This window comes from Rhamphochromis longiceps, linkage group LG15 (genome assembly GCF_057381845.1).
Source record: "Rhamphochromis longiceps isolate RC_006_pf linkage group LG15, R_longiceps_female_GT1.1, whole genome shotgun sequence".
NCBI lineage: Eukaryota > Metazoa > Chordata > Actinopteri > Cichliformes > Cichlidae > Rhamphochromis > Rhamphochromis longiceps.
Window position 1 is genome coordinate 21,599,689 of NC_140571.1, and position 12,872 is coordinate 21,612,560.

General features: G+C 41.7%; 1 protein-coding gene across 1 annotated transcript in view; it reads right to left on the bottom strand.

Annotated features, from left to right (window-relative positions):
• Nucleotides 1-12,872, bottom strand: part of msraa (methionine sulfoxide reductase Aa) — a 63,506-nt gene that overhangs the window by 15,008 nt on the left and 35,626 nt on the right. The window contains exons 4-5 of the mRNA XM_085381870.1: nt 9,094-9,198; nt 2,478-2,584 (exon numbers count right to left, since the gene is read on the bottom strand). Coding sequence (XP_085237996.1) covers nt 2,478-2,584; nt 9,094-9,198 — 212 coding nt within the window. The remainder of the gene's footprint in view (nt 1-2,477; nt 2,585-9,093; nt 9,199-12,872) is intronic.

Sequence of the window (12,872 nt, forward strand, 5' to 3'; positions counted from 1 at the left end):
ATCTTTGCTCACCGTTCTCATGATCATTTTGACCCCACGGGATGAGATCTTGCGTGGAGCCCCAGATCGAGGGAGATTATCAGTGGTCTTGTATGTCTTCCATTTTCTGATGATTGCTCCCACAGTTGATTTTTTCACACCAAGCTGCTTGCCTATTGTAGATTCACTCTTCCCAGTCTGGTGCAGGTCTACAATACTTTTCCTGGTGTCCTTCGAAAGCTCTTTGGCCTTGGCCATGGCGGAGTTTGGAGTCTGACTGTTTGAGGCTGTGGACAGGTGTCTTTTATACAGATGATGAGTTCAAACAGGTGCCATTCATACAGGTAACGAGTGGGGGACAGAAAAGCTTCTTACAGAAGACGTTACAGGTCTGTGAGAGCCAGAGATTTTCCTTGTTTGAGGTGACCAAATACTTATTTTCCACCCTAATTTACGAATAAATTCTTTACAAATCCTACCATGTGAATTCATGGATTTTTTTTTTCACATTCTGTCTCTCACAGTTGAAGTGTACCTCTGGTGCAAATTACTGACCTCTGTCATCATTTTAAGTGGGGGAACTTGCACAATCGGTGGCTGACTAAATACTTTTTTGCCCCACTGTACTTTGTTATGACCTCGAATTCCAGCGTTCACCTAATGGGACTCAACTCCTAACATTTAAACTCAGCGCTCTGTGAAACAAAACATTAATTTAAAAGAAAAAAAATTCTATCAGTTGACAACCTCTTACATTTGTTTTCAGCTCAGCAAGCTTCAACTATTACTCCAGTTAATGCTAAATGTCCAGTAAATATAACACAAGATACATTTTGTGATTATCTTCAACTCAAGATGCTTTTGGGGAAAAGCTGCCCAAGAAAACTGGTACAAACACAATTTCTGACATGAAACAATAAAGACAATCACATTGGCCTTCTCTGTGTATGGACGAAGCTTAACTTCGGGACAATTTAGTATCATTACATGTCCATTAGTTGATGTTTTTCAGTTGTTATGGTAAGAGTAGGGTTCATCCCCCACCTCTCACCATGTTCCCAATCCACTCTGATGTCTTAGGCTCTCTACTGGGTTGTTGTTAATTAATGCTCCCACATTATTACTTCTCCCTTCTGCTGGACGAGCTGTTTTTGATATTCATGTTACATGCACAAAGCCACAGCATAACCAGAACCATTATGAAACCCCAACGACTGCACTCCATTCAGCCCATTCAAGTGCTTGATTCTGAGACAAATTCTGCTGAGAGAAAAAAAAAAAGGTTTCCGAAAGAAAAGGAAGGGCAAACAGGGTGAAAAAAGGCCTTTAATGAAGACCAGACTACACTAGAATAGAATAGAGTAGAATAAAGTAACCTCTTCTTCGTCAGTTTCCATGGCAACAAGCCCTTTGGTGGGATGGTGGTGGAGAAGCCTCAGCAGGAGCGTTTGAGAGAGGCAGCGTGTGAACATCTTCTGTGTGTGCAGACTTTAAAAGCATATGGAAATATATGGAGAATGCTGCATGTACGCACCAACAGGTCCATTATGTTTCAGTATTCACACACTGTAGTCAAAAGTCTCTGATACAGACGGCAAGAAAGAGGGCTGAGAAGCAGAGGGGGATGCTGGTAAATGGAAGTTAGTAACAAGGAGGAAGAAAAAAGAATCCAAATGGAGGATGAGGAGACAAAGGGTGCGCTTACATGGATGCAGGGCTTTACTGGCTTTACATCATATGCTGGAGGGTTTCTTTTAATGAATGCATAAAAAATTGAAATGTTTCTGTTTCTTCATATCTGTGCAGGAATACGAATACAAATGGTTAATCTGACTAGTTTGTGTTGATCTCAGCCACAATCCCGGCAGATCAGCTCATTTCAGTGCAAGCACACAGCAGCTGACAACTCATGGCTGATGAGACGCTTCTACACATCCAGTTATCAAATCTCACATATACCATGTTGCTTAAGCTGTTACTATAGTTATTATGCATCTGCAATCCTCTTTGCAACCCACTTCAACAAACATTCTGACATAATCAGTGTTATATATAGCCATTTATCTGCCATTGATCTGCTCTGTCTGCCTTTGGCTTTCCATGGAAGCACATGGAAGGAGAACAAGCTAACAGAGACTTGAGACTTGAGCATTGTGGGCATGAGAAGTAGAGTAGTTTTTATATAGACAACCAGAGGAGTCACCACCTGCTGACCATAAGACCATTTAAGACTTTTACTTTTAGTTCCAGATATGCTTGAAATAAAGTCTGTTGTTTCACTTTACATATTGGGAAACGGGCCTCTAGTCACTATCTATCCCATATTTATGGGATGTCTCTCCGTGCAGCCTTTTTCATCATTTAGCATATTTGGGTTTTTTTCAAATCCAGAATAAAGGCTTCTGAAATCAGCATATGATGTTTAAAGGCAAAGAGACAAAAACAAGGCATTTAAAATCACCCAGTCATAAAAACAAATGACAGATATATTCGTGTACCTTCTGGTATTGCTCTTTGGAGGCCAGAGCTTCCTCAAGCTGCTGCTTTGTGTAGGTGTAGATGGCAGAGCGGTATGTCGTCCCAATATCGTTCCCCTGACGCATCCCTGCACAAAAACAGACACGCAAAAAAAAACAGACCAAAAAAATAAATACAAAAATCAAGATTTGACGATTTCAGCTGACGCGAGGTGCCGTTGTCCTCAGTTCTTGGCAGAGGGAACGTCACATCATCTGAAAACAACAGCTGACAACATTTCCAAAAATATGACTTGTCTGTCTTGGTGGAACTGAATGCTGTTTTTGACTGATTTGATCATCTCGCCGTGCATCCTTTCATCATTTAACTGTCATCTTGTCAGCCTGTCGACAACCGCGTCTGGTTAACTCAAAGGTTTCTAATGATGGCAATGTGTGTGGGTCAATCTGTGACGCACACGCAGGTGCAGACATTTATGTTCCAATGTGACTGAAGATATTTCATCCACCTACTGACAGCAAATATCATCAGCTTTACCTGCACCTGCGCTGCTGACATTGGCATGCATAACAAATCTAAATCAGTACATTAAATGTGTTTATCGGGAAGTTTTATGTGAAGGGATTGCCTAAACATGTTATGCCTCTCATTCAAAGCAGCAGCAGACAAAAAAATGACATGTTTCAAACTAATTCAAACTAATGCTGGAGCAGCTTTTTCAGGACCCTGTGGCTCTGAAGGGTCTCGTTTATTTAGACGTGACTCACAGTTGCAGCCAGTACAAAGATAACAGATGCATTCAAAAACATATTATAGAAATTATAGAGTTACAGAAATATAAAGGAACAAGCCTGTATACATGGAAATGTGACTCCTAAAGTGCATTTACATGAGTTATTTTAACATTTAGACCCTTCTGCCAAAACGACAGGATAAAGTTAATAGTAAATAATTAAATGTGATGATCATAACAAAAAAAACAAGAGGGATGTTAGATTATCAAGGAGACTGCTGTGTCTCTATAAACAGCAACACTGAGGACCACATAAAGCAAGCATGGAAAAACACCAGCTGCAGCAGCTCCCATTTTTCTCTCAATAAGATGAGGATCATTACAGAAATATGACCTTTTACATGCTTCATTACTTTTCAGTATGCTGACATATTATAATATCTTTTTGTTGTAATGTATGTTAGATAAAATAACATTTATCCTATATGTGAATGAATGAAAACCTGTTTCTGAAAACTGTAATTTTTTTTGATACTGTGGGAAGAATTTACACTATTTTGTGGTGGGGTGATAAAAAGAGAGGACAAAAGCACTTAGCTTGCTACACATTATATCTAAAGGAGTTGCAGGGCCATGGAATTAGGGATGGGTATCGAAACCCGGTTCTTGTTGAGAACCGGTTCCCACTGTTTCAATTCCTTGGAATTGTTTGCCATTTTTGCAAACGATTCCCTTATCGATTCCAGTCGCCCCGAATGATGTCACCCCGTTGCGGAGCGTCATTTACCTGTCAGGAAACACGGCGCCTAAGCGGCTCAAACGCTCAAAAGTTTGGTTATACTTTACGAGAACGGATGACAACAGGGCGACTTGCAATACTTGCAAAGTAGAGATTTCCTTTAAGGGAGGAAACACTACGAATATGCAAAAGCATTTGCTCACAAAACACGCGAAGACCTTAAATGAATGTCGTGTTTTTAATTCCGCTCCGGACTCGTGAAGCTCAACCCAGCAGCAGCGGTAACGTCTGCACATCCTCTCCCGTTAATGCGGCAGGTAAATAACCAACTAACAGTGCATATTATGTTAGCGCGATCTGCCTTATTACAAAACCTGCCATTACTGTGCATTTAGGTGACCATGATGAGAGAGACAGACAGAGTCTGGCTGGCTCAGATGCTGGCAGTTCTCGCTGCAGTCTACCGGTAGCGTCTCCTTTCAGGCCAGGATAGACGAATGTCACCGAGCAGTGACTAAGTTTGTGGTAAAAGGCTTGCACCCATTTGCCACAGCAGATGCCCCCGATTTCACTTTGGTAAGTGAATGTGTTTAATTGTAGGCAGGGACATTACTGGATATTCTTGTGTAATTGCTACTGAATAATTTATGTTATACTTTGTTCTTGCTACAGAAGAATATTTATTTTATTATTTTACATTTACAATTTTTTTTCCTGGGGACTCTGTGTTACCCCATTGAAGAGCCGTGGGCTGTGGATCTCTTAAGATCTCACTGCTGGGTTTGTAAGGCCATGTTACTCCTAAATTTCTATCTTGTTCAAAGAGAAGATATAAAACACAGTTCTAAGCTAATCGACCTTAGTGCTCTCCTTTTTAAAAAAGAATCGATAAGAGAATCGATAAAGAATCGAATCGTTAAACAGAATCGGAATCGTGAAAATCTTATCAATACCCATCCCTACATGGAATACATGCCACGAAACTCGTGGTGCACGATTTTCTGCTGATGTTGTAACAACCGTAATTACAACATAGCACCACTAGGGAACTTCCCTTTATTATAGTAGGAGGGGAGACCCCTAGAGTTGTGCATGGCCCGTAGCATTACCGACAGCCAATCACATTCATCTCTTCACTGTTGTTGTAATGGACTAACCGACTCCAGGACCTGTATGACCGTAGAGTCGACAGCTATGGATTAGTGGTCTACCTACCTGACTAGCCACTAAGTTATCTGGTTAACTTCCAGACTGCACACCCGCTAGACCTGCTAGCTGCTCCTCCCTCCCCAGATTTCCATTACAATGTTAACGCCAGAGTTAGCGGAGTTACCGCAGTCAGCAAAGCATTGTCGACTTTTACACACTATGAACCTTAGCACTCGATGACCTAGACGCTTTCATTTTCTTTTCTTTTTTTTTCTTCTTTTTCTTTTTTCTTATAATTTTATATAAATGCAAATCCAGATGTACCAGATTTTTGTTTATACACAGATCAGTCTTGCTAACATTAGGCAGGCTATAAGGCCTAAATAAAAGGCTAAAGGTTTTTGTTTCCGTCCTGTCTAGACCAGCAAACCAGAGACACTGCATCTGTTCCAGAATCATAGATCTCTCATAAAAAAAAAAGATTAACCTCTGCACTCTACAGGCATTTCCCTGGGTCCATCATTACAGATGCATGTTGTGCAGCTGAGCTTTGTTTAAAGTCAAAGAATTTTAATTTAAATTCTAGCCAACAGTATGACTTTCCAAAGATACCAGATATGTCAAACACAGTCAGGTTATAAAATGATGCAACAGGGAGCTTGAACTTTTCCATGCAACTATAAGAAACTGGAATTACCGCCCCACACTTGTATGCTTCTGCCAAACATTGAAATTGTAGTGTAAATCCAGCATCGGTCCAGACTCATATGAGGTAAAAGGCCACAGAGACATTTACCTTTGACCACATAACTCCAATCATATCATTCTTAAGTCTCAGAGAATCCTAGTCGCAGCTGTAAAGAGAAATTCCCTCCAATTCTTCCAGAGGTCGTCATCTCACAGTGGAGCTTTGATGACAAAAATCATTTGCATTTCAAGAGGTTTGTATGAAATGAATAGATATTGCATCCATTAGAACTGAGCCTACATTTTGTTTCTTTTCACTTTGCATAATAGAGACATGAAATTTAAGCATATAATAACAATCTTCATCAGTTTGTCTTCAAATCAAGAAAAAGTTTCGTTTAAACTCATCAAACTATGTGGGGGGAAAAGGAGAGGATGAATGAAACTTGTAAAGCCTATGTTGTGCTCAATAAAGCTGTCTTCACACAGACGCTGCAGCCCTGAACCTTTTTAGACATCACCATTCAGAGCTGCCTGTGAGAATGTGGTATTTCATACTGAGTCAGTGAGTCAAAACCAGGTAACATTGACAGTGTGGAAGGACACTGTCAATGTTCCACTATCATTTTCAGTTGATAGTGGAATATCTAGGAGGGAAGAAATATCCTGAACTGGCTTGGTGCAGCTGTGGCATCCTATTACAGTACCACACACAACCCAATATTCCACAAATGTTTGTAAGGGCAGACTACACGGTTAGGCTCTTGATTTTATACACGTGTGGAAATGGGACCAAAAACAGCTGAATTCAAAGATTAAGATGTGTGCCCTGATTCTTTTGTTCGGTAGTGCAGGGTGATGTCATTTGTTGCAGAACTGAAGTGGTTCTATTGATTTGCTTTGCTTGCACTGAAAAGTCAAGAAAAGTTCAAGCATCAGCCAATCACTTTCTTTCTCTTAGCCAAGTCAGTGTCACGGGTGGGGGGTTGGGATCTATCCCAGCTGCCACAGGGCAAGCAGTGGGATACACCCTGGACAGGTTGCCAGTCTGTCTCCGGGCTAACACACAAAATCACCAATTAATCTAACTCTACAAACTATATTTCTCGGGACTGTGAGGAAGATAGAGTACCCAGGGAATTCACAGAGAGAACATGCAAACCGGCCCAATGCTGGATTCGAAACCAGGCCCTTCTTGCAGTGAGGCAACAGTGCTAACCACTGCACTACCAAAAAGGTAACCAGAACCAGAAATAGCTGCTTCTGCAGTTCACCATCAGAAAGAAGGAGAAGCCAATCACTGAAGTGAGTAATCATACTTTACTACATGAAAAGATTAGCACGTGGCAGTGAGCCTGTGTCATGTAATTTGCTCATGTAAGCTTAGTTAGGTTTCATTGTGAGTGATTGGTTGCTGTCTCTATAGTGAAAACCAAGTCCCAAGTTCAGTTAAATGGGAAGGGCATCTGGTGTAAAATCTTTGTCAAATTAAACATGTGGATGATCTTTAATTGGAAACAGACATTTTGAAGATGACACTGACACTGGAGATGAGGAGAAAGACTTTATGAAATAAACTAGCACCGTAATTGTCGGGCTATAAGCCGCTACTTTTTGCACAAGCTTTGAACCCTGCAGCTTTTAGTCAGGTGCGGCTTTTCTATGGATTGTCCATAATTTTTGTGATATCGTAAGACGATTTGTTTTGTTTGTTCCGCTGTTGTACGGCACTACGTTGCCTGGCGGAAGGGCATGTGATCAGACACACAATATCGGGGTTAAAGAGTGGTATGTTGGTCACGTGTCCATCCGCCAGGCAACATAGTGTCGTACAAGTAGTGCGAAAAACAAACTTCAAAGTAGCGCTACACGTTCAGCGGGAGTCGTGGATGACGAGCGGCGATAAACTTGCGAAAAGCAAGTTATGCTCAACTCCACCGGTGGAATCTGACAGCGTGGAAAAGTGTGAAAACATCCACGATCACCAACGGATTTCGAAGGGCTGGACTGCTGCATGATGGAGAGGAGGACACCGCCACGGCCCTTCTGAGGGTGTTCAACTCCGACACTGACAACGACGATTTCTTTGGTTTTGCAAGTGACAACGAAGGAATGAAGCTGAGAGTAGATGACGAAGCCACCCTGAGCCTGTTCGTATCCGACACTGGAGAAGAGGACTTTGGTGGTTTTAGTGGTGAATGACTGACTTTTCTTCTTGTTAAAGCCGTGTCGCTGCACCTGAGCCTAAAAGGTAGTCCGAATCTATTTTTCTGGTGTGCTGTAGGTTATTGTTATGTACTACATTTGTTACTCATTTATGAAGCACAGTACATGTTTCGTACTTGTAATTACTGCTACTTGTACATATACCTAAAAAGTTATGCAAATATGTACCCATAACTTGTTTTTCAAAATATTAATAAAAGTGGTGTGTCTCCAAACAGCCATCTCTTTCCTGACAATTCCCTTTGTGCATATTCTCTTACATATGATAAGTCAACACTGAAACACCTGCGGCTTTTAGTCAGGTGCGGCTAATGTATGTACAAAACAGATTTTGAGCAGGGGATTCGATACCCATCCCCTGATTTTAGCTTGTGCGGCTAATATTCAGGTGCGCTTTGTAGTCCAGGAAATACGGTATTCCTACTTTACACTTACTCGGAGATGAATGTAAAGTAGGTTAAACCAGCTAAATGCAAAAGGGTGGATAATTTCTGGTAATGCAAATGTACTCTGTTACATTTCTCAGGAGGTAGCTGAAAATGTAATATATTATTTATACTAGAAGTAATGTAATGCAATGTAACAAGTTAAAAAATAACATTAAAACTAAGCTTTAAGAAGTTGGCAAATAGCAGCTAACAGTTGAGCCAGCCTGAAAAAACTGAGTCTGTAATTTTGAAACAATGAGCCTAAAACATGCTTTTGTTTCAAAAGGCTTTATTAGCTGTTTTTTTTTCTGTTGCCATCTTTAAACCAAACACTTTTCTTTCTTTTTTTCTCATCAGTTTTATCCTCATAATAGTTCCCTAATGGTATTCTAAGATACATACGATGATAGATGATGCTTCCTGTTCTCACTCAGTTTAATAAAATCTTGAATGTATTACAAACTGATATTACTGTTAGTGCGGGTTAATAGAATTTCCTGGTGAAAATCAGAAGAAAATGAAGCATAATGGGGAAAAGGTAAGAAGAAAAATTACACTTTTCAGTATTCACTGCATTAGCCACTTTTTCATTCTGTTTATCAGTTTTAAAAAAAAAAAAACCTCAGTGTTTTCCTTTGGGGCCAAAGTAATGAGTTTGTTGGTGAATGATGTACCTTGAGTTGGGTTGTGGCTTTCCCAGAAGACTTTGAGGAGACTGGCAAAGCTGATCTGCTCTGGTTGGAAGACAACTCTGACCACCTCAGCGTGGCCTGTCCTGCCTGCAAAATACAACATTTGTGAGCAGATGAATGATACGGAAAGGTACAGCGTGTTCAGCTGATGAATCATTCCCCCTAATTCACTGCTTATGAAAAAACATTTAGATTTTTTTTCCTTTCACATTTTCCACAGCTCCATTAAGAGCTTTTTTTGGTTTGGACCTGGGTTGTTTCATTGCATTGCTCAATGTGAATGGAGGTTAAGATGGCCCCAGTTTGGAACTGAAGCAATTGTTTTTAGCTTTTATGTAACACATTAAATATTTTCACCATATTGACTTTCCATTAGAAAGCCCTTTCTAATGAGGGACTTGGGAGTCACTGGTCTACATCGATTTGTTGTGCATTACTGAACAAATCCAGCTACTGATGAAAATACAGTGAAAAGCTTCAGAATAACAAGTGGACTGCAGTTGATCCAATTTTATTTTAACTGCTGGTTTGCAAGCAAGCTATTACCCATAATCCAGAAGTACTAGCTAAATAAGTACTTAAGTCATGATGAGGACCAAGCGAAATAGACCAGTAAAAGGACCTTGAGTTAAGATTATTTTGTTAACTTCAGCCTGACAGCTTATCACTCTTCACTTGCCATTAACAAACCAGCCTTGAAGGTCTTCTTACTGTTTTCCTTTGGATCCTTTGCTTGCATCACATGGTCTTCGTCAGCAGCTGTAAGTGCTTAGCTGTATTTTAGGTACCTCATCCATACTGTCTCTCAATTTGAGCTTAATATTTTAATCTAGACTTCACTGTCATTGACAGAAGAATCTCAACTCAAGGTTCACCTTTTCACTGGTTCTGGAGCTTTTAAAATCAAGAGTTATTGATCCCTCTAGTAGATGTGAACAAAACAGTCATGACTAAAGGGAAGCTTTTAGAAAACAAGAAAAAGCACACAAGACTTATAACTTACAGTATTCACATAATATATTTTAATATCCAAAGCTAAGGAGTTCTAAGGTAGATATTTGTATATTTTCTGAATGCCTCCAAAATGATCATATTTTACACCTAAAAAAACAGATTTTTTTTTTCTTAAATACTGGTTCAAAGCCGATTTCAACATTCAACCACTACAAACAATCGCTGTTACAGACAGTCAAACAGCAGCTGGTGCTGGTAATGAGCGTGACCCATTACGTGACACCTCATCTTCCCCCGTCTCTTATTCTGCCTCCACTCCTATGTCTCTCTCTGTCTTATTACTTTTTTAATATCAGGAGTTATGGATTCCTACGGAAAGATATTGGCGAACAGAGACAAAGCAGCAGTCGATATTAAATTAATGCTTCACCAGGCCAGTCTCACAGGAATTAATTCATCTTGGACAGCACGAGAAATACAGCAGTGGTTGGAACCACAAAAAATAATGCTGCAGCTGTTAGCTTAATAGACATTCAGCTGCAAAATAATCTGATAATCTATCATTAATTCAGAATCAACCTGCAATGACCTGAAATATTATTTTTCTCTTATTTTTGTTAAACTAAATGAATGAATTTCTTAAGACTCCTTTGCACCTGTATAAACAGCCTTTACTGGTAACTGGTGTTTGATGGCAGTGGAACAATTACATAACATCATTTTATAAATTCCATACATGTAATAAGCAGTTGCATGCTTTTACAGATCAAGCAGACATTAGGCAACATTTGCATTCATTATAATGTTTACTGACAAGTAAGAAGGTTATGTGATTACTTCAGTTTGTTTTTTGAATTACTCCAAAGGTTATGAATGGATTTGCATTAAAATTGTATCGGAGGCGGGGGCCTGGCCCAGCTTTGAAAGATTTCACTTTTGGATTTAATCTGACTCAGGATACTCTGGATTTTTCTTTTCTTTTTTTCCCTTTTCTTTTTTTTTTTTTTTTGGTAAAAACTGATCCAGCTCCATATATTCTTCTGGTTTAGGGCATCAAAACTCTGGAGTTAAGGCCTAGAAACAGGCCCCAAAACAGGCACAAAGACATGACGAAAGGGGAGGACAGGACTATATAATGAGACACAGGGGGTCACAATCAAGTCAAGCCAGAGTCTTGAGCAGACACAAGACACAAGTGGAAAAAAATCGTTCGAGTTCCAGTGAAGTTACGGGGGGGGGGACATGACTGGAGACATGGGGAAAAAATCTGGAAAAATCAAAACAGGAACAAAAACTCAACAATAAACAGGCATTGTGGGAGCAGGACAATACACCGGAACGGAACAAAAAACAGGAACACAAAGATTGTAAAACAAAATGTGCACAAAACACTGGCGCACAGGGAGCAGTTCATCAATAATTCAGGGGACCAACCCGGAGGATGGCAACACGGGAGTCCAAAACAGTTTGGTTCCGGAGGCCGACCGTGCGGACGGCAACGGCGGCGACGTGGAAACAGTTCAGGGGGCCGACCGTGCGGACGGCAACGACGGCAATGACGGCAATGACGTCTAGAGGCCCAGAAAGTGCCCGCGATGCTGAGGTGCTGGACGTACCTTGGACGGCGGTGTAACAACCGCAGGACCAGAAGCAGAGGCCGGACCAGGCGACGCCGAAACAGCTGCGGATGGTGACACTGCAGGTGACGGCTGAACGGGCCATTCGGACCCTCCAGCAGACATGAGGAAGGGTTGGCCGGGCTCACCAGAACCCCCAGCGGACAAGGTAGATGGCGGCGCGGGAGCCGCAGAGTGCTTGATCTACTCACTCGAGCCTCCAGCAGGAGCAGATGCAGGGCCAGAGGGTGTCGGGACCCCTGACTGAACATTAGGCTGACTAGGTGGGTGAGTGTGTAGCTGACCAGGGAACTGAAGTACTACAAGGGACTGAACTGAAGTCTGAACTGGCACAGGGGACTGAACTGATGGCTGTAGTAACGATTGTGGTGAGAGTGGAGTAGGTGGTGGAGTAGATGACTGCACAGGAAACTGAACTAGAGGTGACTGCACAGGAGACTGAGCTAATGGTTCTGGTGCAAACATAGCTGCTGATGACAGAACCAATGGCTGAGCTACAGGGAGAGGGGACACTGAAGACGGAGTTATGGGTAGCGGGGATAAGGGCTGTGCTGCGGGCAGCAGTGACGATGTGGAGGTGTAACGGGTGGAGGAGTGGCTGAATTGGCTGCGGGCCGGGCGGTTAATGGCTCAGCTACAGAGTGCATTAATGGCAGGGCTATAGGTTGAATGACTGACTGAGTAGCAGCCTGAATGGCTGAGTGTAGTGATGGTTGTGGTGGAAGAGAAGCAAGTGGTAGTGTGGATGATGGAGCTAAGGGCGATTGAGTGGAAGACCGAACGGATGACTGAAGTGATGGTAGAGGTGAAAATGGAGCTTGTGTTGGAGATAACGACTGTGCTAGCGGGGACACAGGAGACGGAGCTAGCGGGGACACAGGAGACGGAGCTGCTAAGTGAGCTTACCACAGTTCTTTGCATTGTTATGGCGGGAGGATCATGAGGAGAACAGTCTTTTAGATCACCCAAATGGGAAATTTTGGTTTCAAAGGAAACAGTCTTTTTCTTCTCAGCCATAACATAATCAGACCTTGGGCCTTCAGACCCAGTAAACTGTTCAGTATCACTTACACTCACCTAAGGCGTTTGCTCTGGTGAAGTCCTGGGTTCCGTCCGTGGCAATTTTCGCTGCCTGCGCTGCTGCTGCTTCCCCCTGGAAATGGGAGTGGA